Source organism: Nycticebus coucang, chromosome 11, assembly GCF_027406575.1.
Source record: "Nycticebus coucang isolate mNycCou1 chromosome 11, mNycCou1.pri, whole genome shotgun sequence".
NCBI classification, from domain to species: domain Eukaryota; kingdom Metazoa; phylum Chordata; class Mammalia; order Primates; family Lorisidae; genus Nycticebus; species Nycticebus coucang.
Genome location: NC_069790.1, coordinates 92,264,369 through 92,292,094, shown reverse-complemented (window position 1 = coordinate 92,292,094; position 27,726 = coordinate 92,264,369). Strand labels below are relative to the sequence as shown.

General features: G+C 37.6%; 1 protein-coding gene across 1 annotated transcript in view; it reads right to left on the bottom strand.

The window, feature by feature from the left end:
* KCND2 (potassium voltage-gated channel subfamily D member 2) overlaps nt 1-27,726 on the bottom strand; it is a 501,718-nt gene that overhangs the window by 6,573 nt on the left and 467,419 nt on the right. Inside the window, exons 2-4 of the mRNA XM_053553873.1 lie at nt 13,020-13,182; nt 1,900-1,995; nt 945-1,037 (exon numbers count right to left, since the gene is read on the bottom strand). Coding sequence (XP_053409848.1) covers nt 945-1,037; nt 1,900-1,995; nt 13,020-13,182 — 352 coding nt within the window. The remainder of the gene's footprint in view (nt 1-944; nt 1,038-1,899; nt 1,996-13,019; nt 13,183-27,726) is intronic.

Sequence of the window (27,726 nt, the reverse complement as noted above, 5' to 3'; positions counted from 1 at the left end):
GTGGGCAGAAACCACACTTCTTTTCATGGTATATCTTGTATCTGACTCATTGGTGGCCACAGAGTAGGCAGTAATAGATATTTGTTGAATGACTGTTGATAAATAAAAAGGTTGGGCAATATATTAGACTTGATAATATAAATGGTGCAACTCTGCTAAGTGAGTGAGCTGAACTGATTATACATGGCAAAAGTTTTGCTCTGCTCTGTGATCACCACAGCTTGCAACCCACATTGAGAAATTAGCTGAGAAATGGATGCCTTTGCTAAAGGCAAGTGAACCTGAGAACTTGGAAGTGGAGCAATGCAGATTCACTTTTCAGCACCCAGGAGTGCACCACTGATGACATGTGTTATTTTTCTTATGAGAACAGGTATTTTTTATTATCTATCTGTGTTTCATATACCTGTGAATGAAAGCAATTCTTATATTTCTTTATTCTCTATTTTTTTTTGTTATTGTTAATGTCTTTATCCAGATGTCAAGAACACTTGAACTTCTTCATTTTTCATTCCTTTTTCTTTCTTTTTTTTTTGTGGTTTTTTGGCCGGGGCTGGGTTTGAACCTGCCACCTCCGGCATATGGGACTGGTGCCCTACTCCTTGAGCCACAGGCGCCACCCTCCTTTTTCTTTCTTAATCAGTATTTTAAGAATCAGGAAAAAAATGATATTTTACAGAACTTACTATTAGGAGACACATTTCCGTGTGTGTTTAACTGGTACTTTAAACTGGAGTTAAGGGTAAAACATCTTAAACAAGACTCAAATACTTTCCGAGTTGAAATGTCACTGTAGTCTTTCAAAGTAATTTCAGATAGTGTGGGTTTTCTGCTTGTTTGTATTTTAGCGTATTTTCCAGTAATGCAGACAGTGAAATCACGCTTGGAGACATTGAGTATGCACAAAAGCAATGGAATGACTGTCAGCCAGGCCGTCTCCTTACCGTGGTTTTTTCCAAGCAGTGAAGCAGGTGGTGGTGCTGGGTTTCAAAGCTAGAGATGGATTTGCTGACAAAGGCCTGCTCATCCTCTGAGGACTTTTAACAAAGAGAAGACAGAAGAGCTTTTTATTTTATTTGCAAACAACAAGAACCTCAGCTACACATTTCCACAGAGAGATCTGGCCTATTTTCTGAGATTAAATGGCAACTTTAAAAAAAAAAAAAAAAAAACTAAAAAGAAACAAACGTGCACTTGCTTTTTAAGTTGGATGATCAACATTTACCTTTTCCTCAAATTAGCAGTCTAGTCTTTTAGACATGCCTCCCTGAATTGAAAATTTAAATCTCTTTTACTCATTCAACTACCAACTACCTTTTGTAAACCAGGGAGCCATTATCTTTGGATGATAAAATTTAACCCAGTTCTTAGAAAATCCTGAAACCACTATCATGTTCACCTTACATAAAAGCCATTTTGTAAGGAAAGACGATTGTGTTTCAGGCTGTGAGACCTTCCTAACGCTGAATGGTGTTCCTTTTCCACTAAAAAGTAAAACAAGACGTTATATCACCCACCCACGCAAACCTCCCACCCAAATGAACTTTAAGGAACTCAAGTAGTATTGAAATGAAAAAGAATTAGGAATTTAAATTACTGAGCATTTTCTACCTTTCCCATGTGGATACAAAACAGTGCATGAATATTGCCTGATTGTGAGTAAGCATCATGATTCACTGGGGATATGTCACAGCCCAGTTTCTAACCTGCTATAGACAACTGGATTGTGTAGGGTGAAGCTACAAAAAAAAAAAAATTGACACTTTGTTGTTTTGATAGCTATTGTCATAATTATCCACAATAAAATCACCTGGTTAAACAGAACTAAATCAATATTACATCAATTAATGGAACATAAAACAAAACAAACAACAAAAAAGGCACAGTGCCTGACTGTACCTGCAGCTGGTTACTGAGTAAGCCATTCCGTTTGCTCTGCATATAAGCATTTGCACTTCCGCTCTTGGCAGCCCGGATCCTGGCAAGTCTGGCTTTCTATAGGAGAAGAAAAATGAATGTCCTGTTTATACTCATGAATTATTTTCATAAAACAGTGATTGCCCTCTCAAGCGATCCTAATGTCAGCATACATTTAAGCCAATCAGCTTTTTACACATAACTACTGAAAATTACTCCTGTACCCTTTTTAAGTACTTTATTTTAGTTAACACTTATTAGTAAGATCAATTAACTACCTTTGAGCTGGATTTTGCATTTAAGAATTGTAATTAAACCTTTAAAGATCAAACTATTCCATTATTGTTTCTCTCAATTGCGTCAAGAGAAAAATAACTTTATTGCTTTACTTATATTTTCATCTTTCCTGGTCTGAGGAACTTAATGAAATGAAGGCCAGTAGCCCAGCAGACCAGCTGCCCACTCCTTTTCATTTAAATCAATGTCGTTTTTAAAATTAGTAACTAAGATCCAGGAACCATTTGCCTTTTCTTTTCTTTTTCTTTCTTTTTACAAAAGAACGACCATTCATCTGTATCTTGCAGCCTCCAATATAAAATTTTATTTCTGCAATTACCTTGTTCACTTACCCAACATAGACTCCAGACTAACCATATGAGTTCTCTGAAATCATTCCTGAATTTGTCTGTTTTGTTTACTGACACAGGTCCACACAACTGTATATTCACCTGATTTCTATTTCATTCTTGACTTAGTTGAAGTGAAGAACATAGGGAGCCTATCCAGTGAGATTTTCACATTATTTTTATTTTTAATGCATTTTTTTATACAGAGAATGTCATTCAGTTTAAATGGTTTAGGTGGTCAGTTCAATTGTTCCACTATAGTGAGACAGTCAAAGCCAGTACTAAGCAGTGTTTAGCCAGATTCCTGATATTCTATTATTTTACTTTATAACAGCTGTGACATGTTTGGCCTTAGACTGTCATGGAATAGGTATGCCTCACACTTGCTAAAGAACAGGACTGTGACCATTCTATCTGTATTATGTATATTAGCAACAGGCTTTCATAAGAAGTTCTTGTAAGCTTATCCTACAGAGACTCCTTCTTTGCCCTTTTTAAACAATCCAGATAAGTGCTATTTTTAATCTCAACTCTTAGAATGCTCTTTTTAATAAAAAATGTAAAGTGATCCAGATTTTTAAAATGGAAAATGAATACATATATATATTCGGTGGAATATATATATATTTAGCACTTCGGTGAAATTAAAATTGTGGTCATTTATACATTGTGGTACATTTTTATACATGACTACAATTTTAATTCCACCGAAGTGCATGCAAAAAAGTCCATCTGGCCCTGGAGCCACCCCACTTTCATGCTTCAGAGTCAACCTCTGGTCCTACGTCTAGGGAATCCTCTCAGAAATTTTCTAAGCATAAAAAAATCAGGTACAGGGCGGTGCCTATGGCTCAAAGTGGTAGGGTGCCGGCCCCATATGCCAGAGGTGGCAGGTTCAAACCCAGCCCCGGCCAAAAAAAACAACTGCAAAACAAACAAACAAACAAACAAAAAACCAAGTACATATATATTATTACATATAAACCAAGTACATATATATTATTACATATATATTTTCTAAGCATAAAAAACCAAGTACATATATATTATTACTCAGGCAAATACTCCTCATATGTTTCTGAATTTAGTTGTTTCCATTTATTAACTCATGGAACTCTTTCCATATATTCACGTATACATCCACCTCATTTTTATGGATGCATAATAAACCACTGAATGGTGAAGTATCATTTATTTAGCAGGCCAACTACCAAGTAACTTTTAAAGAATCTTTTGCTATTATAAGCAATGCTGCCTGCTTTGAACATCATTATGAACTTTCTGCGTGACAGATTACTGGAAGCAGAGTTATTCCTGGATCAAAGTGTGTGCGTATGTATATGTGTGTGTGTTATGTTTAATAGGTTTTACCAAATTTCTCTTGGTACAAACTTGTTGTATCAAGATGCCCTTTCATCCACGTCATTTGAGAGTAGCACTGAGATGTTTAAAGCTCTCAAAATAGCCTTGAGATATCATCTGGCTTGAACTCCACCCCTTCTCTCTTCCTTCCTAAATTTATTCTTCCTGTGTGCTGAGTCCAGGTTGAAATAATACTTTGTATAAAGATCATATGTATAAGTGATGGGAAAAATAGATGAATCTAATTCTTGTTTGGCAATCTCATGTTTATATCACGCAAAATACCGAAACAATACTAGAGATGAAGTAGGAAGGCAGGGAAATGTGAACTTCAAAGGCTGTGCTGCCAATGCAGGAATTCAGGCCAAATTCAATAAAACAATCGCAAGTGACATTTGGAAATTACCTAAAATTGGCCTAATAATTCAGGAATAAGCAATTTTCATACTAATTTCTAAAAAGGGGCTATTGTTGAAATTTCAGTCCTAAAGTTTCTTTGATCCGAATCATTCATTTCTCTCATTGGTTCCCCTCTCTTTCCTCCTCCCTCTTTTCCTTTCTGCATTTCTCTTTCTTTCATTTTTAATTACTGTCTGTAATAATATTGCCCTCCTTACAGTTTCGGGTTTCAGCTCTGTTCTTCTTCAAGGACTTAGCAGCAGCATTGGGAAATAGCAGTTACTTTCATTAATAAGACACATGCATTAACCCAGGGGACTGCCCAGCACAGTACATGGTTTGAGTCTCTCTTCATAACATGGAAGGTCTGCGTATGGTGTCAGCCACCAGCACAGACGTCATTCTTAGGGAAAAAGAAGATGTTTTAGAGCCAGAGTAACTATTTTTTGCTGAGTCATGGACTGTTAGAGAAAGAACATTCCTCCTCAATTTCAATCATGGCTTTCCTTTCCTTTTACCACAATTCTACATATATGAGTTCATTGGTTCAATTGGTCTTGTGAAAAATCACAGCAAATGCCTGTTGAATGCTAGCCTTTATGACCTGTGGTGACATCCTGCATTCCAGCAGGTAATTGAGAGAAATTATTTGATAGAGATATTTCAGAAAATCTCTTTATTTTGTACCCACTCAGAATGACAACCTCAGAAACTCTGACAAAGCACTGGGAGGTTAAAAGAAAGTATCCCCCGCTGAGGAGGAAATGTCTTCCTTCCATCCCTCCCCTCCACACTGCAGGAAGTAGAACTTCTTGGCAAAGTACCGGCAACTAGTATGGAAATTAGAGTAAGGTTTCAGTAAATACTTTACCTTAGCCTGTATGGAAAGTAGGGTGCTCCCAAAATTTTAATGAAAAGTAAGGTTTACATGGTCAATTGAAAAAAATAGTGCTTTGAAGTTCTTTTTGAACTTTTTATTTGCCTTAAATGCTGATTGTGTTTGGAAAAATTATTCGTCTAACAAGCACATTTTTCTTACTTATCTCAATTCTTCATCAGCACAGTTTTGTCTAATTGTCTAATCTGAGCAGAGTTTCTCAAAGTTGGTTCCATGGAATTCCCAAGTGGTAATGGGTAAAATCCGGACCACCCCGACAAAGCAAACAACTAGTTTTGTGCTCAGGAAGATAAAGGGAAATGCTGAGATATCAAACACGTTTCTTTGCTCTGGGGTTCCTCACAACATACCCTACTGCAGACCTTCAGTGTGAGGCTAAGAGGGGATACAGTGTGCAGTTTTTTTCAAACTAATTTGACATGGGACTCTTTTATTGTGGAGCATTCAGAATCTAGTACACAGTGGAACACAAAGGTTTCTAACAAGTGGATTGTTTGTTAGTTACTCCAAATGGCAGTATGCATGTATAAACTTTACAGTGCATTTTCTAGAATAGTGGCTGAAAATCAGAGAAAGCTGTGTAAGCAAAGCACCTTCAATGGACAACCATCTTCTACACAAGGTATGAGGTAGATGGAGGGAAGTTATTGGACCATCTTGTTACAAAATCACAAAATTTTTACAACCTTTTTGAAAAATCAGGACATCCTTGAGAGCCTTAAAAGTGAGCTAGGGAAGATATCTCTTTTTGGTAATTTGAGGCAATTTCTTAATCTTCAAATATTAACCCACCTACTCCCTGCACCAGGTATTCTGGAAATTATACTTACAGTTGTTTCTTTCATTAAGGTTCAATAAAATGGCTCATATGCAGGTATCATATTGAACTTTATCAGATTTTAAACATTTAAGGAACTTACTGAAATCTTTTCATTTCCTAAGGAATATAGCTGCCCTAGAAATAAGCCAAGTTAGCACAACACCCAATAATAAGATAGAAGGAAGTCAACGGCAGACAGTGCAATATTCCCGGCTCTTGAGCTTGGTTAATCCTGGAGATGGCAGAGCTGGGCAAAGCCATCCGTCCTAGGATTGTGGTCAGGGGTAAAGGCTAAGAAGTGAGAAGGCCATAAGAGAACAGGTGACAACTGAAAGACGATGGAGCAGAGTATCAGAAACAAATTCATGTTTGGGAAGAGTTAGGATCAAGGTAGTTTTCTTTTTAAAAGTAGATAATCTCAGAGACCATTACCAGGCTCTAATAAAGAGTTATTTCTTGCTTTTTTATTATTCTAAGATGCTGCAAAAATATTCTTTTATTTGGACATTGCTTAATGTAATAGGCAGTGGCTCCCAAAGTGTGGTCCCTAGAGCAGCAGCTTCAGCATCACCTGGGCATTTGTTAGAAATGCAAAATTTCAGGATGAGATGCTCTGGGGGTGGAGCCCAGCAACTGTTTTTTAATAGGCTTTCCAGGTGATTCCAATGAATCTGAAGTTTGAAAACTACACAGAGTGTGATAAATGACAAATTGATTATTGGTAACATCTTTTTGAATCAATGTCAAAATTTTCACATGAAAGTAAAAAAATATATATTTACTCTGTACATTGGCTTAAAGATTCTAAACTTCTCACTGTATTCAGATTTATCTACACAAAAAAATCCCAAAGAGTTCGTATTTCAAATAACACTACTTTATTTTTGTTTTGGACTTCAATAACCAAGTATGTGAACAAGATGTTTTCTGTAAAATGGAAATAATCGATTTATTTTGCAAGTTAATAATAGATATTATAAATAGCAGATATACAGCACTAAGGACATTATAGAAACTCGAGAGAGGGTTGTTGTTGTTGCTAATAGTGTTATTAAATTAAAACTATACTTTTTATTATGATTATTATATAATTACTCACATCTTAGCCTTGTGAGTATGCAGATAATGAGGTGATGTGATCTGTATTTTAAAACACCTGCTTCAGAGTATCAAACTTGCCACCTGACATTGCATTAATCTAGCTTCATTTTGGCAAATGCATTCTACTGAATAAATATTTATTGGATAATAGAGAGAATAAATGAATCTATGAAAATAAAATTACCAATGGTGAGAGTGGGGGAAAGACATCATGGTTTAGGCCTGTATTCACCCACAAGTGTATCTGTGTTTACCTAAGAATTAATCAAGGACTGAGAGAAATGTGGTAAATGACGTATTCCCTAAAAAAGGAAGTGTGGGAACAGAGAGCAAGAAGAGTCTAGAAGGAGAGTATCCTTCGCAGTGACAATGAGAATTTTCTCAAATCCATGCTGTGTCTATTTCATGCTTTTATTTGAGTTCGGAATTGGCAATTAGACTAAACGCCAAAAAGTATGGTATAGAAGAAAACATTCTGGAATATTACTTTTATTAGTCAGGTTGGCTAATGTTTTTACGGAGCTGACTGCTCTCTTGACTGAATTAGCTGCTTACTTTTGCATAATTTTAATATTGGGTGAATCATCTGGTCCCAGATAAATTTAAACAATCGTAGTCTAACGGGTGTTTGCAATGCATTTTTTTAATCTCCGGGGAAGGAAAATAGAAACTTTCCCTTGGTAACTTATTTAGTTCCATATCCACTGTTCCTTCTCAAATGACTATGTTCGGTTTATTGGTCACAGATTATTTACTGAACATATTATTTTAGGTTATTATATTTGACCTTATTATGCCAACTTTTTTAGTTGTACTGATATGCAAAATTCACTGGATTAGGGCAGAAACTTAAATATAGTAGATATTTTCAAGACACCAAAAGCATTCATAAAACATACTTTTTAATTAGTGTACTTTTATAACATCTTATTTATTTATTCATTCATTCCTTCATTTATTTATTTCCAGGTTAATGTGAGGGCACAAACAACTAGGTTACAATGTTTGCATTCCTCATGTGGTTGTGTCGCACACCCCAAAGGTGTCCCATACACCCCTACATTGTGCCCATTAAGTGAGAGCACACCTATCTCCCTTCCTCCTCCCCCTCCTTTGATCCCCTTCCCCCACAACTTGAATTGAATTTTTCCTCTTTTGTGGCATGTATTAGGTCCTCTACTGGCGTGACATTTATTTTTGCTTTGTAAATTTATTTAGGCCAAAGGACTTCCAAAATACTCTAAAAATGTATTGATTTGCTTGTTGAAAATGACAAGTTCTGAAAAATACAAACATTTTTACAATCTTGTTTGAAAATAATATTTTCACTTCTTACTGTTTTCATATAGGTAGCTCTGGATATTAAAGAAGAGCTTTCTAGAATGAAGATGTATGGCTGGTATGGGGTTAAGTTTTTTGTAGGATTTCTGTTACTTTACACAATATGCATATATGCCCAGTTCAGGGCTTGTAGTATTTGGGCAGAGCCCCAGTTGTGGTGCTTGAAGATTCCTGGGGAGGCACCTGTTGTGGCTGAAATCCCTCTGACTCTGCTACGTCTGAGACCATCATTGCCCAGGGATGCATTTTCCTAACCCTCCCAACTCACTATATTATCAGTTCTCTACGTTCATATTAACTGGATTACTTCTTATTCTTCTCTGTAATAGTTAAAGGCTAGATATTCATCCATACAGCAAGCAGCCACAAGGCTGAAAGATTGATTCTTTGTTAAAGGAAGAGGATCTCTGACAGTGGAGATGAATGAGCTCTCTGGATAATATGCTGTGTGACAATATTGATTAACTTGAACTTTACAAAGAGTTACTCCATGAGATTTTATCCTTTACTAAAGAGGTATATATTCTTTGGAAAAATATTTAAAATATGATTCTGAAATAACCTACAAAGCCAGTAATGAAGAACAACAAATTCTCTAATGATATTTTACAGTTACACCACATTACCCAAAGTACATATCCACTTCAGCCATGGTTATAATTTTTTTTTTTTTTTTTAGTATTTAAAAAATAAATCCTTAAAGGGCAAAGATACAGAGAGCGTGAAGAATACTGCCAATATAGTACCATCAGCCCTAAGGCAACACAAAAAAGATTTTCAAGATTATTTCTTTCTTTCATTTTTTTTTCCAGGCAACGTTTGAACCTATCACCCCTGGTGTGCAGTGCTGATGCTCTAACCACTGACCTCCGGAACCCTGTATGATTATTTCTAAGCAACAGGGCCCTGCCTCTCCCTCTCAAGGTGACTATTTTGACGAAGAATAGGGAAGGGATCTATGTAACATTTACTTAGTCTTTTTTTTTTTTGAGGCCTCCTATCATAGTGTTTAAGTGTATGGACCAAAGTGCCAGACTGGCTTGGATTAAAGAGTGCCTCTCTAACTTAACAGGTATGTGATTTTAGGATTGCTTAATTTCTGGGTACCTGAGGATTCCCATATATAAAGTTAGAATGCTAATGGAAACTAACTCCTAGAGCTATTTTGAAGGCCATATAATTATATTTTGAAAAACATTATATCAATGCCTGGCACAGACTAAGACATCAGTAACATTAACTTTCTCTTTCTCCATTTGAAGGACCGTTATTCCCCTGTCTTGCCTGATTGCTCTGGCTATGATTTCCAGTACTATGTTGAATAGAAGTGGTGACAGAGGGCATCATTTTCTTTTTCCTGGTCTACGTGGAAATGCTTTCCATGTTGACCCATTCAGTATGATGTTGGCTGTGGGTTTGTCACACGGTTTTTATAATTTTGAGATAAGTTACATCTATGCCTATTTTGTTAAGAGTCTTTATTATAAAAAGGTGTTGAATATTGTTAAAGTCTTTCTGCATCTATTGAGATGATTCTATGGTTTTTGTTTTCGCTTTTGTTTAGGTGGTAAATCACATGTATGAATTTGCAAATGTTGACCTGTTCTTGCATTTGTGGGATGATGCCCACTTGATTGTGGTGGGTTATGTTTTTGATATGCTGAATTCATTTTGTTAGAATTTTATTGAAATTTTTTGTGTATATGTTCACAACAAATATTGTTCCGTAGTTTTCTTTTTTTGTTGTGTTCTCTCCTGGCTTTCGTATCAAGGTGATACTGGCTTCATAAAACAAATTTGTGAGAATTCCTTCCTTCTAGGTGTTATGTGATATTATACCTAGAACACCCCCAGGACTCCACCAAGAGACTCCTGGAATTGATAAACAAATTCAGCAGTCTCAGGTTACAAAATTAATATCTAAAAACCAGTAGCATTTCTATACACCAACAGTCAAACAGAGAATTACATCAAAAACCCAATTCCTTTTCACAATAGCTACAAAGAAAATAATATACCCAGTAATATATTTACCAAGGAGATAAAAAATCTCTAAAAAGAGAATTATGAAACAGTGAGGAAGGAAAGTGCAGATGTTGTAAACAAATGGAAAAACATATTATGCTCATGGATCAACAAAATCAACAGTGTTAAAATGTTCATGAAAGTGATCCACACATTCATTGAAAGCCACATAAATATACCCATCATTTTTCACGGATATAGAAAAAAACTCTACACTTGGCTTGGAATCTGAAAAGAGCCTGAATAGCCAAAGTAACCTTCAGCAAAGGAACAAATTTGGATGTATCACTTTACCAGACTTTAAACTGTACTACAAGTCTACAGTAACCAAAACAACATGGTGGCACAAAAATAGAGACACAGACAAATGGGATAGAATACAGACCCTATATACAAAATCATCCCCCTACTGCCATTTGATCTTTAACAAAGCAGACAACAGTACACACTGAGGAAAAGAATCCCTAGTCAATAAATAGTGCTGGGAATATTGGGCAGCCACATGTGGAAGATTGAAACAAGATCCATTCCTCTCAATAGTCACTCAAATTAATTCAAGATGGATGGCAGAATTGAACCTAAGACATGAAACCATTAGACTTCCAGAAAAAAATGTTGGAAAAACTCTTCTAGGTATCCAGCCTAGGCAAAGAATTTATAAAGAAGACCCCAAAGACAATCACAGCAACAACAAGAACAACGACGACAATGGGATTTGATGAAATCAAAAGGCTTCTGCACAGGTAAGGAAACAATCTGTAGAATGAGTAGTAACATTCAGAATGGGAGAAAATGTTTGCATGCTGTACATCTGATAAAGGACTAATAATAATAATTAGAATCTGCAAAGAACTCAAGCAAATCAGCAAGAAAAAAAATCAAACAACCCCATTAAAAAGTGGGCAAAAGATATGAACAGAAGCTTTTCAAAAGAAGTTAGACTAATGTCCAATAAACATGAAAAAAATGCTCAATGTCACTAATCATCAGGGAAATGCAAATTATAACCTCAGTGAGGTATCACTTAACCTCAGTAAGAATGAGGTTCCCTTCAAAAAGTTCCCAAACAATAGATGCTGACCTGGATGTGGTGGGGAAGGGACACTAATATACTGTCGGTGGTACTGCAAACTGGTTCAACGTCTATGGAAAATAGTATGGAAATTCCTCAAATAATTAAAAGTAGACCTACTCTTTGATTTAGCAATCCCGCTCCTGGGCATTTACCCAATGGAAAAACAGTCATTTTATCAACAAGATACTTGCACTCGAATGTTTAATGCAGCGCAGTTCACCACTGCCAAGATGTGGAACCCAAGTTCCTATCAATTCATGAATGTATTAATAAAATGTAGTATGTGGATATCATGGAGTTATTCTCAGCTATTAAAGAAATGAATTAATTCCTTCTGTAACAATCCTAATGCAACTGGAGACCATTCTTAATGAAGTATCATAAGAATGAAAAAACAAACACCTCGCATATTCACTACTAAATTGGAACTAACTAAATAACAGTCAAGTCCACAGATGGAAGTAAAATTCAACAGAAATCAAGCAGGTGGGAAGGGTAAAGAGGGGATGGGTGAAATCACACATAATGGGTACAATGTACACTGTCTGGGTGATGGGCACACTTATAACTTTGTCTCAAGCAGAAGAAAAGCAATTCATGTACCCCTTTAATATTTTGAAATAAAAAATTAAAAATCATTAAGTAGTGTTAATATTATGATGTGTTTATGTAGGTTTATATACAGTTACATATAATTTTAACACCTTGTTTTCCCCATTGTATAATTGAGTATACGTTGTGCTTACTCTTAGCAGGATTAATTAACTGGCATGAAGTTCAAAGAAATAGTAAACTGCCAGGCCAGAAATAAAACTCGGCTACAAATGATCATCTTTCTCCTACTTCCTGTGTCAATCATGGAAAATATCTGAGACATATTTGGTGCCCTTCCATAACCCTCGCTTACTGGAACCATTTTGATCCCTGATAGACTCTCGGCAAATCAGATCTATTAATGGAAACTTGATTTTAATATAATGTGTCAAGAATCCGTCTTTGATTTTACTTCTGTCTTTCATGCTGTTCACCAAATATTTCTTACCTTCGGCTTCTGGCCCCATGGTAAGATTATATTTCTCTGCCCACTTGGAAGTTAGACATGGCTATGTAACTTGCTTTGGCTAATGCGACAGAGATCAAAGTGACTGGAGTCACTTCCAGGAGGAGCTTTTGGAGGCAGTGTGTGATTCACCATGTCCTTTCCTCCTGCTGACATGACTGGACAAGTGCATTGTCAAGATAGTTTCCACCTCTGGACTTGTAGTCTGACTAAAAAATATTCCTTATTGTTTTAAGCCACAGAGACGTTAAGTTTCTTTTTGGTGTAGATTAACTGGTCCTGATTGATGCCGCTGGTAACTAAGCTAGAACACTGAAAAGCCAGTAAGGGATTTTAAAGCACATTATAAAAAGTGGAAGGTGCTAAGTCATGGTTGCACAGAGCCAAATACACACCTTTTGTGCCCTTCGTTTGTCTGCTCGTTGATTTTGGTGGTAGATCCGACTGAAGTTGGACACAATCACGGGGACCGGTAGAGCAATGACCAAGACCCCACTCAGCGAACAGATGGAACCAAAAATCTTCCCCGCTATGGTTTTTGGTACCATGTCACCATATCTGGTTAGAGAAAAAAAATATACATGTTGTTTTAAGACACAGAAAAACATTTATACCTGGTACAAATAATTTGTTTTTAAGTCAAATGAATTTTTGGACATACCTATTTCTACTTCGTGACCACAATGTACACAGCTTTAGACTTTAATAAGCCTAAAATTATGAATATCTGGCTATAAAAATTGCCTTTCAGCCTTATGAAAAATGATCCTAACATTCAGAAGTCTCTCTCTTTGATTAGAAAATATTTTAAGCCAGATGATGTAATGATGGCTTTCAATTTGTCCTTTACATGATACGGCAAGGTTCTTTACATTTACTTAAGTCAATATTTGTATTCTGCAATTTATAGGCCAAATAACACACTTTACTACTTAATATTTTTGGATTGGTTATGAAATTCACACAGAAAAGTAGCACATCATATTTTCATCAGTTATAATCACTTAAAAAAATAAACTTTTTGAGATCCACGTTAACCTTCACTTGTAAAACGCATTGGCCATTTTTCCAGGATGATCTTACTCAGTCTCTTGTTTTCCTTGCCTAGTTGACTCGTCTCTCCTTGAAATGTTTTTAGTTCTTGACTTCAGTATTCAAAATCCCTTTGGTTGTTGGCTACCACTTTCCATCTTCTTTTCTGGCTCCTTTCCCCTTATCTGATTTTGAATCTTAGCGTAATCCAAGTCTCAGTCTCAAGTCCTTTTATGCTCTTCAGATAAACCCTCTTTCTGTATGATTTCATTCAGCCTCCAGTTTAAAACCATCTACATGCAGCTGAAGCTCTAATTTCCATTGTCAGCCCTCATATCTCTCTCCTGAAAGTCAGATTCGTATCTGTAGTGGTCTGTTCTGATTACTTCTACTCCTGATGCCTAAGAGGCCATTGACATTTAAATTACCCAAACTGTAACTTTTACTTCTCTAGCTTCCTCTGTTCCTCTCAAATCTGTTCTTCCGCACGCCGGCACCAATAAATAAATGGAACAACAAACCCCTCAGTTTCTCATACCAAAACTGAAAGACCCTTCCCCCCCCCCCCCCCCCCCCCCGTTACTCCAGTATCCACATGTCATATTTTAACTGGTCTTGTTTCTGGCTAAACCAAATTGTATCCCATTTGAATATTTTTCCAGGAACAAACCAAACTATTGCCATTTCTACCCACAGCCATAGGCATAGCTTCTTACCAAATTCTCCTTTCCACAACTGCCACTCCATAATTCACGCCAACAAAGCAACCAGAGTTGTGGTTTTATAAATGGAAATTAGAGAATTGCTACTTTGCTTACATTCTCTAATGGACTTTTAACTGAAACAAATCCAAAATCATCACTTTTGCCTATAGTTTGGTTTAGTTCCTGCCTATATTTCACATCAACTTCCGCCGAGCTCACTGGCCTCCGGCCACACTGGCCATCTGTTGTGCGTCTAGTTCCCAGATGGTGATTATTCAGGCTGCTGCTTAAACATCTTCATTCAAGCCATTTGCTGGCCACCTTATCCAGGGGTGTCTTCTGTCCCCTAATCATTCTCTATAATGTATTAGTTGAATATCTTTTCTTTACTGACAGTTTGTCTAAGAGGTCAGGGAAGGGGGACAGATAGGGAGGACTTGTGCTCATACTATTGCTAAAGTTACCCAACTCTGTCTGTGGAAGTCTAAGTATTCCCTGTTCACTTTAGGGACGTGGGATGCTCTGAGCTCTGAGAATATAACCTTAGAGACAGAGCTCAGAACTCATCCTGAAATCCAGACTCAAGTGGGTTTAGGAAGTTGGAGCCATGTTATATTTTGAGAAGTGGCCCAAGAAATAATCACTCTAATTCATATTGTTTTTGTTGGGAAACATTTGTGTGTTGATGTGGAGATGGAAGTTGCAGTGGAATTGACTGAGAAAAAGTTGTCATCAGTCACAAAAGATGATCCATCAAGGTACCACATTTGAGGAGCCCGCTCTAAGCTCTGGTCCTCTGCTTCAGAGACTCAGTTACTCATTCTTCTTGGTATTTTGGGTGACCAAGAGTTAGACTAACTTATCATGTCTAAAATTCCCTCAAGGTTTTGGCACCCAAAGGACTATTAATTTATAGTAAAAAAAAAGTATATAAATAATCCAAGAACCAGAATGCTATGTCGATATGAAACAGGATTCCTAGCTGTAATCTATTTGGCAACTTAAATTATAGTCTAAATATGTTAGTGAAGGAATAGTCGAAGGTAAAGGGACTTAGAGGATGAGTTTAGAAAGGTTTGAGGCTGTTCTTACTATAAAGATGCGACAGTGGGATTCGAAGCTCAACTCCTTTTTTGTACAATGCTGTGCACATGGGAGCTGATTTCTGTATCTGCCCAACCACGTTTTATAAATATCCTCTTTCATTTTGCACTGAGTATGCAGTAGGTCCCAGAGAAGGCTAACGCCCCCCACACATGTGTGTGAAGCTTTAGGAAAAGAAGTTTCATTTTAACACCCATCACTGAAGTCTAGAAAACGTTTTTCAAAAGGGAAAGTGAATAAAGCTCAATTCTTTATGGCCAAAGAAGTATTTAATCCATGTCATAAAAGTAAGCCTTTTAAAATATAAATATATAAAATAAAGTAGCTGAGTCCATCATACAGTTTTCCCTGCCCCTAAGTGATTTTTAAAAATTAGTATTTATTAAACTACTTTTGTATTCTAGGATCACTGTGTTATAGGGTAGGTAACCATGATATACCTCTAAGAATTAGAGAAAATTAATGAGATGATCCAATTTTCTGAAAGGCAGAACCAAAAAAACACAATGATATGATCCAATGTTTTGAAAGGCACAACCAAAAAGGTGGTTAAATCTAGTCTTCCTATCCAATTTTCTGAAAGGCAGAAAATTTGTGGTCTAGAAGGATTCATAAGGAAAAGGCGGTGACAGATACATAGGGGTGGTTAGTGTGAGAAAGCTACGCTAATCTGCATCAAATAAGATGATACTTATTCATCTCCACTATGTTTTTTTTTTTTGCTATATGAAATTCTTTCATGATTAAGAAAGCATGGGTGAACACTGGAGAGGATTGAGCAGTACCGCAGTGGCTATGGGGGGGAGTAGAAGGGGAAGAAGTGTTCAGAGTCGGGTACATCTTCTCTCATCTTTATGCCAGAGGGACAGAACGCTCCCTTCTCACAGCCAGTTAAGATGGTCCCCGATGCTCTGCTATGGTGAGATAAAGCAGAGGGAGATGGTGAGAGAGGAAGGAAGAAGGTCAGGCAGGGGTGCTCAGACAGTCCAGGTTGTCCTGTGATTCTTCTCCTAAGAACAGCCCTGGCCCTTGGCCGGTTCACAGGAGCACCAGCTGCCACCCTCCACGTGCCCCTTGTCCTGGGCGCTCTTTCTGTTCTTCCCCCGACTCTCTTCCCCTGCTTGAGGCTGGATTGCAGTTGATATTTGTAATCTTTTGAACATATTTCATTATTTGAATATACTGGAGAATAACAAAAAAATCATGGTATGATTCATATCTCTTTTTACACTGTCCATTTTGTCCTTCTTCCCATTTAGGAATGGCCTCGAGAAGTGGCAATGGGTAATTCCTGTCTGCAAACTTGTAATTGGGCATAGAATCTGTTAGGGATGGAAAATGTCTCTGGCAAAACCAGCTGCTTTTCTTTGTTTAACAAAGGATCTTTTAACTAGTATTCAAATGCATAGGAAGAAGCAAAATAGCATTATACACCTCAGGAATCATATCCCTCTGAAACTCACTGGAGGAAGGGCTTAGAACACAAAGCTTATAATGAGAAGTGACACACTTCTCTTGGAGAAATGATCATTTAAAGTTTAAATGCTCCTAAGACACTGCCATCTTTTAATGATTATTTCTATCCTCAGCAACTTGGTTACCTGCTGGTACTTTCTTCTTTATATTCAAGATAAAAACACATCTCATTTTTCCCTGACTCCTTATACTTAATTTTATGTTAAGCCCAGAAGGATTATATATTTTATTTTTCTGCTTTCCTTTAGAATTTAATATTATATCTCTAGTCTTCAGAATTCCATTTCCGCAGAAAAGTTAAACTAAAACATTGCGTAGATGTAGTATTTATTTTCATACAGAATTTTTTTTCTGTATTTTAAGAAAATTGGTTGACTGCAAGAAGCCCCCTATAGTAAAATAAGGTATATAATAAATTCTCAAAAAAATCAAAGAAAATAAAGGAGGGTAAACTTAATATAAGAGAATACTAAAGGGTTTCACATAACAGAGAAATTTGAATTTGATAATTGAAAGGAAGCTTTTCTCTACTCCCAATCTCCCCTGCTTCTTCTAGGAGTCCCATCTTTCCCCTGTATTCACCTTATTAGTAGAGCCATCCCAGTTTCTTTCCGCTCCTTTTATAATCTGAACATCTGCCAGACTTCACGTTGTCTCCTCCCATCAGTAAAACAGATACAATATGGAGGTATCCTTAACATAAAAAAATTTTAATTCTAAATTTGCACATACTTCCCAAAAATACCTTACTAAAATTACATACTATATTTTACCACATATTGGTGATTTATTGTATTAGGTGAAGGACTAGTTTCTCAGAAAAGATTTAATTTTTTATTATTGAAGATTTTACTTTCAAGTGTTACCAAAGTTTTAAGCAAAGTTATTGAATTCTAGACAAACTTTACTTACATAATGCCAAAAATGGTGGTTAAATCTGGTTAATTCAGGTAGACAAATGAATCTATCCATCATCTATTTATCTATTTCCCTGGTTTATCAAGTAGTATTGAAATAGGTTGAACATGTGCATTATTTTTAAACATAATTTATTGTAAACCGAATTTTATTAATACTAAATACTATTTAGTAACTTTCCCCTATTTGGCATTTGTCCAGAAATTGCATGGCTAGAGTATGGCTGTCTTTTTAAAATTTTTTTTAAATTTAATTTACAAAGTACTTTATTTTTTTTGGAAGGGAGGGGGGAGGTTATGGTGGATGGAGTGCTGTCTTTAGATCTCAAGTGGAGAAATATTTCCTTGAATTTCCTATATAATCTTCAAACACAGTTCTGTTAGCTTCCTATTCCTATTCCTATGGGTTTTATTTTTTCTTCTCTTCTTATTTGAGGAGTACATATGTAGGTTCATTTGATGAAGGAGTAATGTAATATAATGCAAATCTCCTCAGCTAATGCATGACTCTCCATCTCTGAACCTCTTTCCCATGCATGCTGAAAAAACACAAATCAGGTAATTCATAAACATTTATGAAGGTGGGAGAGATCCTCATAAGGCAAAAGGAAATTCTGATTTTCCTGTAAACCTTGATGACTACTCTAAGTCAATCTCTCATGTTCTCTTTTCCTTTATTACAATGAAAAGTTGTAAATTACTGGGTACAAGCAATAGAGTAAATTAATGGAAGGCTCCTGTGCAGGTGCTCGGAAGTCCCGGGGCCCCCAGTACATTGTATAAGACAGGTGCTATATCAAAAATACAACAAAAAAAAACAGTGGTTTTAAGCTATCACAATAGTTTAATTAAAAACAAAGCCCTCACATGGGGCACAAATCAGTCTTTGGAAGTATAAGTAGTTGAACAATAGGTATCCTTTAAAAAGATGAAAGTAAGTGATATGTATATTATCCCTTTGAAAGCCACTAGCCAGTTATGTGCACGTGTGTGTGCATTTTAATTATTGATTCTGTCTTTGATTTTTTCTCTTTGACCTGAGTGCTAGTCTGAGAGGTCTAAGAAACAATTTCTTCCTACCTGGAAGCTGGATCACTTCTTAACTACTAATTCTGCCCTGTAGGGCCTCAGTATCTATTTTATTTATGGATTTTCTGCCATCAGCTTGGTATGACAAAAGGATCACAATGTGATAGATGATTTTTATAGTGGTTGTAATGTTTGCAAACAGCAAACAACTTTGTGTGTGTGTGTGTGTTGCTGTGTTACACCTGTTTGTGGTACAGAACTTGTTTGCCAGAAGGACTTTGGTATTATTTCGACAACAGGTTTTTCTTTGACATTTTGAAATCAATGTTTACCTAAAAAGCTACCTAAAACTTGTTTCCAGCATTAGCCTGAAGGATCTGTCATTATATTATCCTAGCTCTGTTGGAAAGCTTGAGAATTTTTTGGGATCACCTAACATGCAAAGTTATTTGAAGCATTCTGTGTTATCTCCTGCTTCAGCCAAATTATGAGCTACTGTTCTTTTAACAGTGTATGTTTTAAAAACTTCTTCCACTCTTCACAGCATTAATAATCTTAGTGTGTACTAAGTGAAAGAGGAGGCCAGAGGATCACACGCCCTAATTAGAGCTTTGTGGCTGGGAGTCCAAGGACTCTCCAAGAATTCATGAATTAATTGGAGTGGATCAGCGAACTCCTTGATACTTCATTCTCATATGCATTTCCCTGAAAAGAGTTATCACAGCTTTTATTAAATCCTTAAAAGTGTTATGTCCAAAATAATGTTTAAAATTTCTTATTTGCATACTTAAGGCAGAATTAATTTTATATATTGTCAATATAAAGACTCTGAACTCACATTGTGCAAAGAAAATGCTGTGAAAACACCAGCATTATTTTACAAGTGCAGATATACCAAATAACCACTAGGGGGCATAAAAGCCTAAATGAAAGTTTGGAAACAAACCAGGTCTTTTCTGTTTTTTTCAGGAGCTGAGAGTGAAAAAACTATTTCCAGTAAATTGTCTGTACCGATTCCTTATCTTTACCTGCACACATTCAATATTTAGGATATATTTTGGGTATCTTATCCCTATGGCAATAGTTGAACAAGACAAAACCCCAAACATTTCATACATTATCTATTTTCAAGGTGTTTCCAAAAATGATGCAAAACTATTCTGACAGCACTTTGCATTTCCTTTAGAAAGAGAAATAATTTTCTATAATGTAAGATATCACGGAAACATAATTTTAAATAAGGAAGCTTAGCCAAGATCCTTAGTGTGAAAATTAGGCAACATTAAAGGATTGGGTTTGTGGACAGAAAGGAGATAAAATCAAAAGAAGGACTAAGATGTTTTATTTATACACCAAACCCTCACCATTAGATTTCTCTTTAGCTTGTGCTTTTTGAAAAAGAAATTCTTTTTTCTTTTCTATATTTTCTCATGCTTTTTAGCACATTACATGATTAAGAGAAGGCTTTAAAGGTTATGAATAGAAACTAACACACCCATGAAATGTTCTTTACCTAAATGATGCCATCGGTAAATGACTATATGGCCTCTTCAAAGAATTTTTTTTTTTAATTTTCAAAGTATGCTTTTCAGAGGCCATGTTGTTAACACTTCCTTCTTCATTTTTTAGTAAAAGTTTTTTTATCATTTAAAGAGAAACCTGAATGTCTCTTCATTTTTTTAAAAATTGTGTACAATTGACTACTGTAAAGTACACCCTAAAAACAAACTCAAAGCCCCAGCGAGGGAATGGCTTTCAGAGCTACGAGACCACCGGAAATGTTTCCCTCTGCTCTGGGTTCCTAGTCTTTGTTGCCTGGAGCTATCCTTTCACTCTCACAGATCTTTGAGTCTGGTCATGTCATCCTCCTGCATGAAAGCCTTCCTTGTCTCTCCATCACCTGCAGGAAAACACTCAGGCTCCTTCCCATGACATATACAGCTCTTCACGCCTCGCTGCCTCATCCTCCGTGGCTCACCCACGCATCCCCTATCTTCTCATGGGAACTAATAACTTTCTATCACTGGAATTTCCTCTGTCCTTCCGTTCCTCTATGCCTTGTAACACTGTTATTCCTCTTTGCATTCCACTGCATAAAATCTTTGGGCAAAATGCAATTGACATTGATAGAGCCCAAGCATTCATTCCCAAGTAAAGAGTTTCTTAACTATTTTATCTCTACCCAATAAGAATATCCACTGTCCTTTTTCTACGACTCTAATGCTGCTTGCAACTGATAGAGTACAATTAGCTTTTTCTGGCCTGTCTCTTCTTGCTGAATCATGAGGTCCATGAGGTCAATTATAAACCCAGGTTCAGCACAAATCTTGTCCAGTGCTGAGCAAATGGTTGGAACACAATAAATGTTTGTTGCTTAAGTAAATCCTTCAGGGAAAGGTCTGATTATAAACAATACAGGGAGGGAGGGGGATACACGTCTACTGCCCTTTTTCTCTTAACCAGCTTTCTTACCCTTTTCTCAGGCCTAGAATGTCACCTCCTCAATGCTTTCACCGATACTCAGATGAAATGCCGAGCATTACTTGCTTCTGTACTATTAATACATCTTACTTTTTGTACTTAGAGAAATCATTTTTAACTTGAAGAAATTTAAATGAAAACAGAAGTTAAAAGATCTTATAGTTTTCCAGTTCCTACCTGTTTTCCATTATTGTCACATATTTAAGAGAAATGAATCTAGCCAGAATTTTGAAATATAAATCACTCCAAATTTGACAGATAGTGTAATCTCAAATGCCCAAGGATTTGAATGAACACTGACTCCTTGTTATTTGAATCTCACACATCATCCTGGGAAAGGGCCAGGTTTTTCTGCACCCCTCTATCATCATGGTTGCTAGTCAGGTTAAATAGTGCACACTGGCAATTCTCAGCCAATTCAATTGTGTGGTATACACTTTTATTCATTGATTGATTGATTGGGAGAGAGAAACAGAGTCTCACAGATGCCCATGGCAACACAGCTCACAGCAACCTCAAACTCCTGTATTTAAGTAATTCTCTTGCCTCAGCCTCCCAAGTCGCTGGGACTACAGGCACCCGCCACAACGCCTGGTTATTTTTGTTGTTGTAGTTGTAGTTGTCATTGTTTAGCAGGCCCGGGCAGGGTCTGAACATGCTATCCCCTCGTGTGAGTAGCCGGTGCCCTAGGTCCTCTGTATCTATACCCTGAGAGTATACTGGAGCAGGTGTGTGCATGCTTATCTTCCAACAGAAAAAAAAAAAAAATTATTGAGCATATCAGAGGCCCTGGGAATGCCCGGTCATTTTGACTTTGCACTGATGGCACCAACTTCCCAAAGATGCATATTTTGGTTTTGTAACCCAAAGAGTTTCATCTTCAACACATAGGGGGCTCTCACCTTGGGACTTCCTTCAGTCCCTGCCGCTGCTGCTCCAGTCTCTCCCTGGCCTTTGAAAGGAAACTCTGTTGGACAAAACGCCCCACTGCACAGGGCTCCACTCACTGTGGCCACCCCGCAGCTCCTTCCAAGGAGCCCAGCCCTGTGCCATTTTGACATTGCTCTTCAGTCTGTTTCATTATAACCAGATCCCTCTCTTACTTGTGGACACCACCAGAACTGCTCATCACTTACAATTCATTCAGACTCCTGACTGCCTTTGCCACAGAAAAGAAGAACTGATCTCCAGGCTTATGCCTGCACTGCCAGCCTCAGAGGACAATGTTTATTAAGTGGCTTGAAAGCAAAGAAGGGAGCTATTTTTTGTGAATGTTGTCATTTTTCCTCACCTGAGTTTACACAAACTGTGATAGGCCTCATGACACCTTTGTTGTATTTGCCTATTTTATTTTCGACTGTACTTTAAAAATTATGTATGAATTATCCATTAATGACCTACCACATCTCCTATGGCTAATTTTGTCCAGGAAAACCTTACAATTTGCCACCCATCATCTATTATCTAAGTGTTCCAGAAGAGAATGCACAAAATTCTAACTGCCTGAGACTTGGCTCTCTGGTGGGGCCGAGAAATAGGCCATTTTAGAAGCAGCAGGGTCTGGACCAAGAAAATGGTCGGAGAAGCAGCGTCTCTCCTGCTGGATCTGGCCATGCCCATATTCTTCCTGTTTCCAAACACCTGACATGATGTGAGGGCAACCCCATGAACGGCCTGGTGGCCCTCATTCAGCCGACCTCTCTGGGAGGGACCTGGGCTCCTCCTGTCTGCAGGTGGGCTGCTGGTCGGGTGTGGAGCTGACCCCACAGAGCACTGGTTCCTCATGAGTCACACATCCAGGTCCCAGGCCCACTGTGTTCCTCCTCCCTGCATCCTTCTCCTAGTCATTGACCAGGGACGTGCTCCCTGATAAAAATTTCCACATTATTTAAGTATAAATAATTTAATATGATGATGCTTCATGTAAATAGTCATAGCTGTTTAAATATAAAAGGAGAGGAGATCAGAGAAAATGTGATTTAACCTCCCAAAGACAGGCAGGCATTTCCACTAAACCTCTAGTATTCAATTTAACCTAGAAAGTTTCTATATCCTTAAACAAACTTTGTTTTGATGAGACTCCAAGGCCTTATATTTACACAGGTATGTTTTAGGAGAACAATTCTATTCCGATCAATGTGAGACAAAGTTTTTGCCTACAATTAAATGAATAGACTAACTGCATTTCGTATTTAGATTCATTTACTTCTTCTTAGGAGATTAAAGCACTGATGGAATGGTTAGTCTTCTATTAACTATGTAAATTAGGCCTATGGAGGAGAACAGGTGCATGAGGGGGTCTAAAGTGCAGTCATGGCTCTACCTCTACAGCTCCAATCCATCAGAATTCTATGTGCAGATGCTCCTGTGGTTACATTCTGATGTATCAAGTTAGAGATGCAACTCAATATCGCAAAACAAAAACATAAAAATGAAACATGAGGGGCACCTGCTTCAATATCAGCAAACTAAAAAGAACTTTCTATAAAAAAGTATTGTCTTCAGGTTTTGTTTTAAGGAGAAGGAGGAAATAAATTATGTAAAAATAAGAAGAAACTGGGAATTAAAATTAAAAAACTTCCCAGTATGTATCCCACATTCCAATCCCATTAAACTAATAATTTCTTACATGTTTTGTATGTTCTTATCTACATTTGATTTTCTAAAAATGAGATTAGATTATAAGCATGATGCCTTACTTTTAAAATACTAGCATTGTTTCTCTTGAGAGTTTAAGTAGGAAAACAGAAATCACTTCAAGTATTTACAACAGAATGGGCTTCCTGGAGGGAGTTCTTATCACATAGGACGACGGGGGAGCTGAGATGGCAGGAGATAACCCTGGAGTTGAACAGCAGAGAGGGAGGAAAGTTTACTTGAGCCCAAGATCAGTGTCCAATGGAAGCTGGGTCCTTACCGGGCTTTTAATACAGAAGGAACAAGAGCCACAAAAGTGGGTGAGCAACCACCTTAGAAACTAAAAATGAGGGTGAGAAATACACTGGCTTCTCCCCAGCCCCCTTCCAAACTCCTGCCAGAGCTTTTCACTGACGCAACTGACAGCAAATCAGGTGACAAGCCAGGCTGGGGAGAAACACAGCCCACTGGCATGTGGAGAGCCAGTGAGAGATATAACCAGAACCGGGGGCTCCACCCCACCAAAGCTGTGCTCTGCCTCCCTCCCCAGAGCTGACTGCAAAGGTCCCTTCTGGTTCCACCGTGTTCAGAAGCAGCTGGAGAGCTGTCTTGGTGTTGTTGACTATCTCTAGCCTTCCCCACGAAAGGCAGAAATCACATTTTTCCACAACTGGAATCCCCGTAGAGAGACTGACAGGACCTCTCTGTGTAGCACGCCGCGTGTGTAATCTCCCCCTGATTTTGAATGATCACAAGCAAATCAGCCTTAGTGCTCTAAGAACTAACATTAAGTTGGACTTTCTTCTAGGGTAGGCTCCAGGCTTTTCAATTTCTGTCAAAAGATGTGCATTTCAATTCACTGCAGACCCGAGTACGTGGTAAAAAACCAAAATAATCTTTTTTGACAGTGTGAAAAAAACGCCAAACATGAAGCAACATTAAAAAGATGTAAATTAGATCTGATGATTGTAAAAGGCTTGACTTGTATGAAATGGGCAGAACGTGTAATGAAAGCTGGTTCCGGGGCTTCCAGGCCTCATAGTGACTGAGTGTTGGCAAGAGGCTCTTAATTAGAATAAACCAGTGCTGAGTAGAATCTTTCAACAGATCCCTGAAAATGCCATCAGTAATAAATTAAAGCCACATTTTAAGGGTAGGTGAAAATATGTAAAACCAAGTTGCCTCTAAAAAGGAATGGAGTTCTACAGTTAGTTTAGTTACTCAAGAGTTTTGTTTTGTTTTTTTGCAGGATTTTTGTTTTGGCTATTGTTATTTTTGCTGCTTTGTGATCACAGTAATGAAAGTCTGTAGCTAAACATGTCAGAGCCCGGCTGTTAGTAATAAATTTAAATAACGAAAAAATACTCTCAGGTATAAAGGAGAATGCATAGTATAAAGATTACAGATGAGAGTTTGGCAATAAAATAGAAATATATATGTGCTTTGTGCTTTAAATTAAAAACGAGAATGAACATAGTGATTCTATAATAGGTGCCATTAACATGAACGGCTAGAATACTCTCAGAAGTTGACAACTTGATGTTTCTCCCCCTAATGAGGGGTTATGATAATGGTTTATTTACGGTTGCAGGGTAAAGCCTGTTGGAGGTTTCACGACTTCACTAACCTCTGAGACCAGTCATTCTGTGATTAATGGTGGTTGATTTTCATTAGGAGAAAACAAGACTAAAATCTGAAACGGCAGAAGTGCATTCCATGAAACACTTGTTAGTAGTTTCATAAATACAAATAAAATCGTCTGCTTACATAAAAGCACTTAAGTTAGTGAACTTCCATATATAAAAAAGAAAAATAAGTTAAAGCAAATGATAAAAGCTAAAAGCAGATCTTTCTCTAAAAATGTTTTTCTTCCTTCTTTTCTTCTTCTCTCCCTCCCTTCCTTCCTCAAAAATTTATCTAGTTCTTATAGTAAGTAAGGTACTTACGATAAATTGAACACTTGGTTCTTTTTTGCCCCCCAAAGATCTCCCAATTAAGGAAAAAGGAACAATGAACAATTAATAGACTTTTCTCTCCTACCTGCCAGATGCCTAAGGTTATTGTTTGCATTCCATGGTTCTCTGATTGATCTAACCTTTACCAAAAACAATTGTTGATCATCTCACTTACACCTCTGCTGTTCGCCCTGAAGGGGAATGCCCCAATGCCTTACTCTTTTCAGCCTAAGTGAAATCTGTTTTTCTCAATCTCAATTGCCCATAAACTATGCTTTTTAAGTGATGTAAATAATGTCATTAGGTTACCTAAGTTCTTCCTAATATACCCATCTGAACATTCTTTTTGTAAAGGGCAAGCTGGCAAATGTTATAGGCCTTGCAGGACACATTGTGTCTGTTACAGCTACTCAACTTTGTGGTTTTAGTGCAAAAACAACCCTAGATAAATGAGTGAAGGTGTCTATGATCCAAGAAAATTTCATTTATAGTCACTGAAATTTGAAGTTCATATTAATTTTACACGTCAAGAAATATTATCCTTCTTTTGCTTTTTTTGCATTTAAACACAGAAAAAGTATTCTAACCCAAGAGAAGGCCTGCATTTGACCTGTGGGCCACCGTTGGCCCCACTCTAACTTGGAATGAACAATTTTTTGTGTTATCAATTCACTTCAGAGAGGGCTGTTTCTTCTGGAAGAATTTGAAGCCATTCAACAAAACATTACTTCAATTCTATAGAACACTTTTCTCCAAACATTTTGTGTTTTTTGACTTCAGGAAATGTACCTTCTGGGGAAGTAGAAAGAGGGACCTCTGAATCCTAACATCTGCCTCTTCGTCATTACCACCCTCTCCACCTTCACTGGACGCCTTTTGTTGACAGGCTTATGGGAGATGAGAGGGGACATGAGCCGATCGTCCTGGTTGCTGTCTACCACTTACGCAGTATTTCTGCAGAGAGTGGGGAGGAGATATTATGCTCCAAACCCTGTGCTAAGTGTGGGAAGCAGAGATTAACAGCGGCATTGTTGTGGTTGGTGTTTTTGCCTCTCTCCCAACCTCTCTCCAGTAGGGAGAGAGGCAACATAGCAAATAGCAATTGAGAGTAGTAAGTGCTATACTAGAAATGATTGTGGGAGTCCTCAGGAGTTGAGTGAACTTGGGAAATAATTCCACGAAGAGACAAGATGTGAAATGAATCCAGAAGAATAAAAATGAATTAGTCATCCAGTGACTGAAGGAGCCTTCCAGGCAGCTCCCAGCAGCAGGAAGGTCTTCTGAGAAGGTGGACTCATTTGCTGTCTATGAGGAGACGGCTTGCTTTCAACTCCATGTCTCAAATGCCTCCTTGCACTTACATAAGTTCCACAAGTCAGAGACCAGCCATGCCTAAGAACTCTTGTCCTGTTATCATTTGATTATAGTGGTTGCCATCTGTCTACACTTTTGGTTTCAGTTACTCAGAGTCAACCATGGTCCCAAGATATTAAATGGAAAATTCCAAAATTAACAATTCATATGTTTTAAAGTGCATGCCCTGCAGAATAGAGTGCTGTGCTGTCCCCCTTGCCCTGCCTGGGTCATGAATTATCCTTTGGACCAGTGCACCCACATTGTATACGCTCCCTGCCTGCCAGTCATCAACATCGTCTGCACCTGGCATCCAACCACAGACATCACTGTGGATTGATGATTCAGGCTCACCTGAAGCAGAGGAGCCTCCTCCTGGTGGTCGTCAGAAGGTGGGCAGTCGCCTAACAGCGG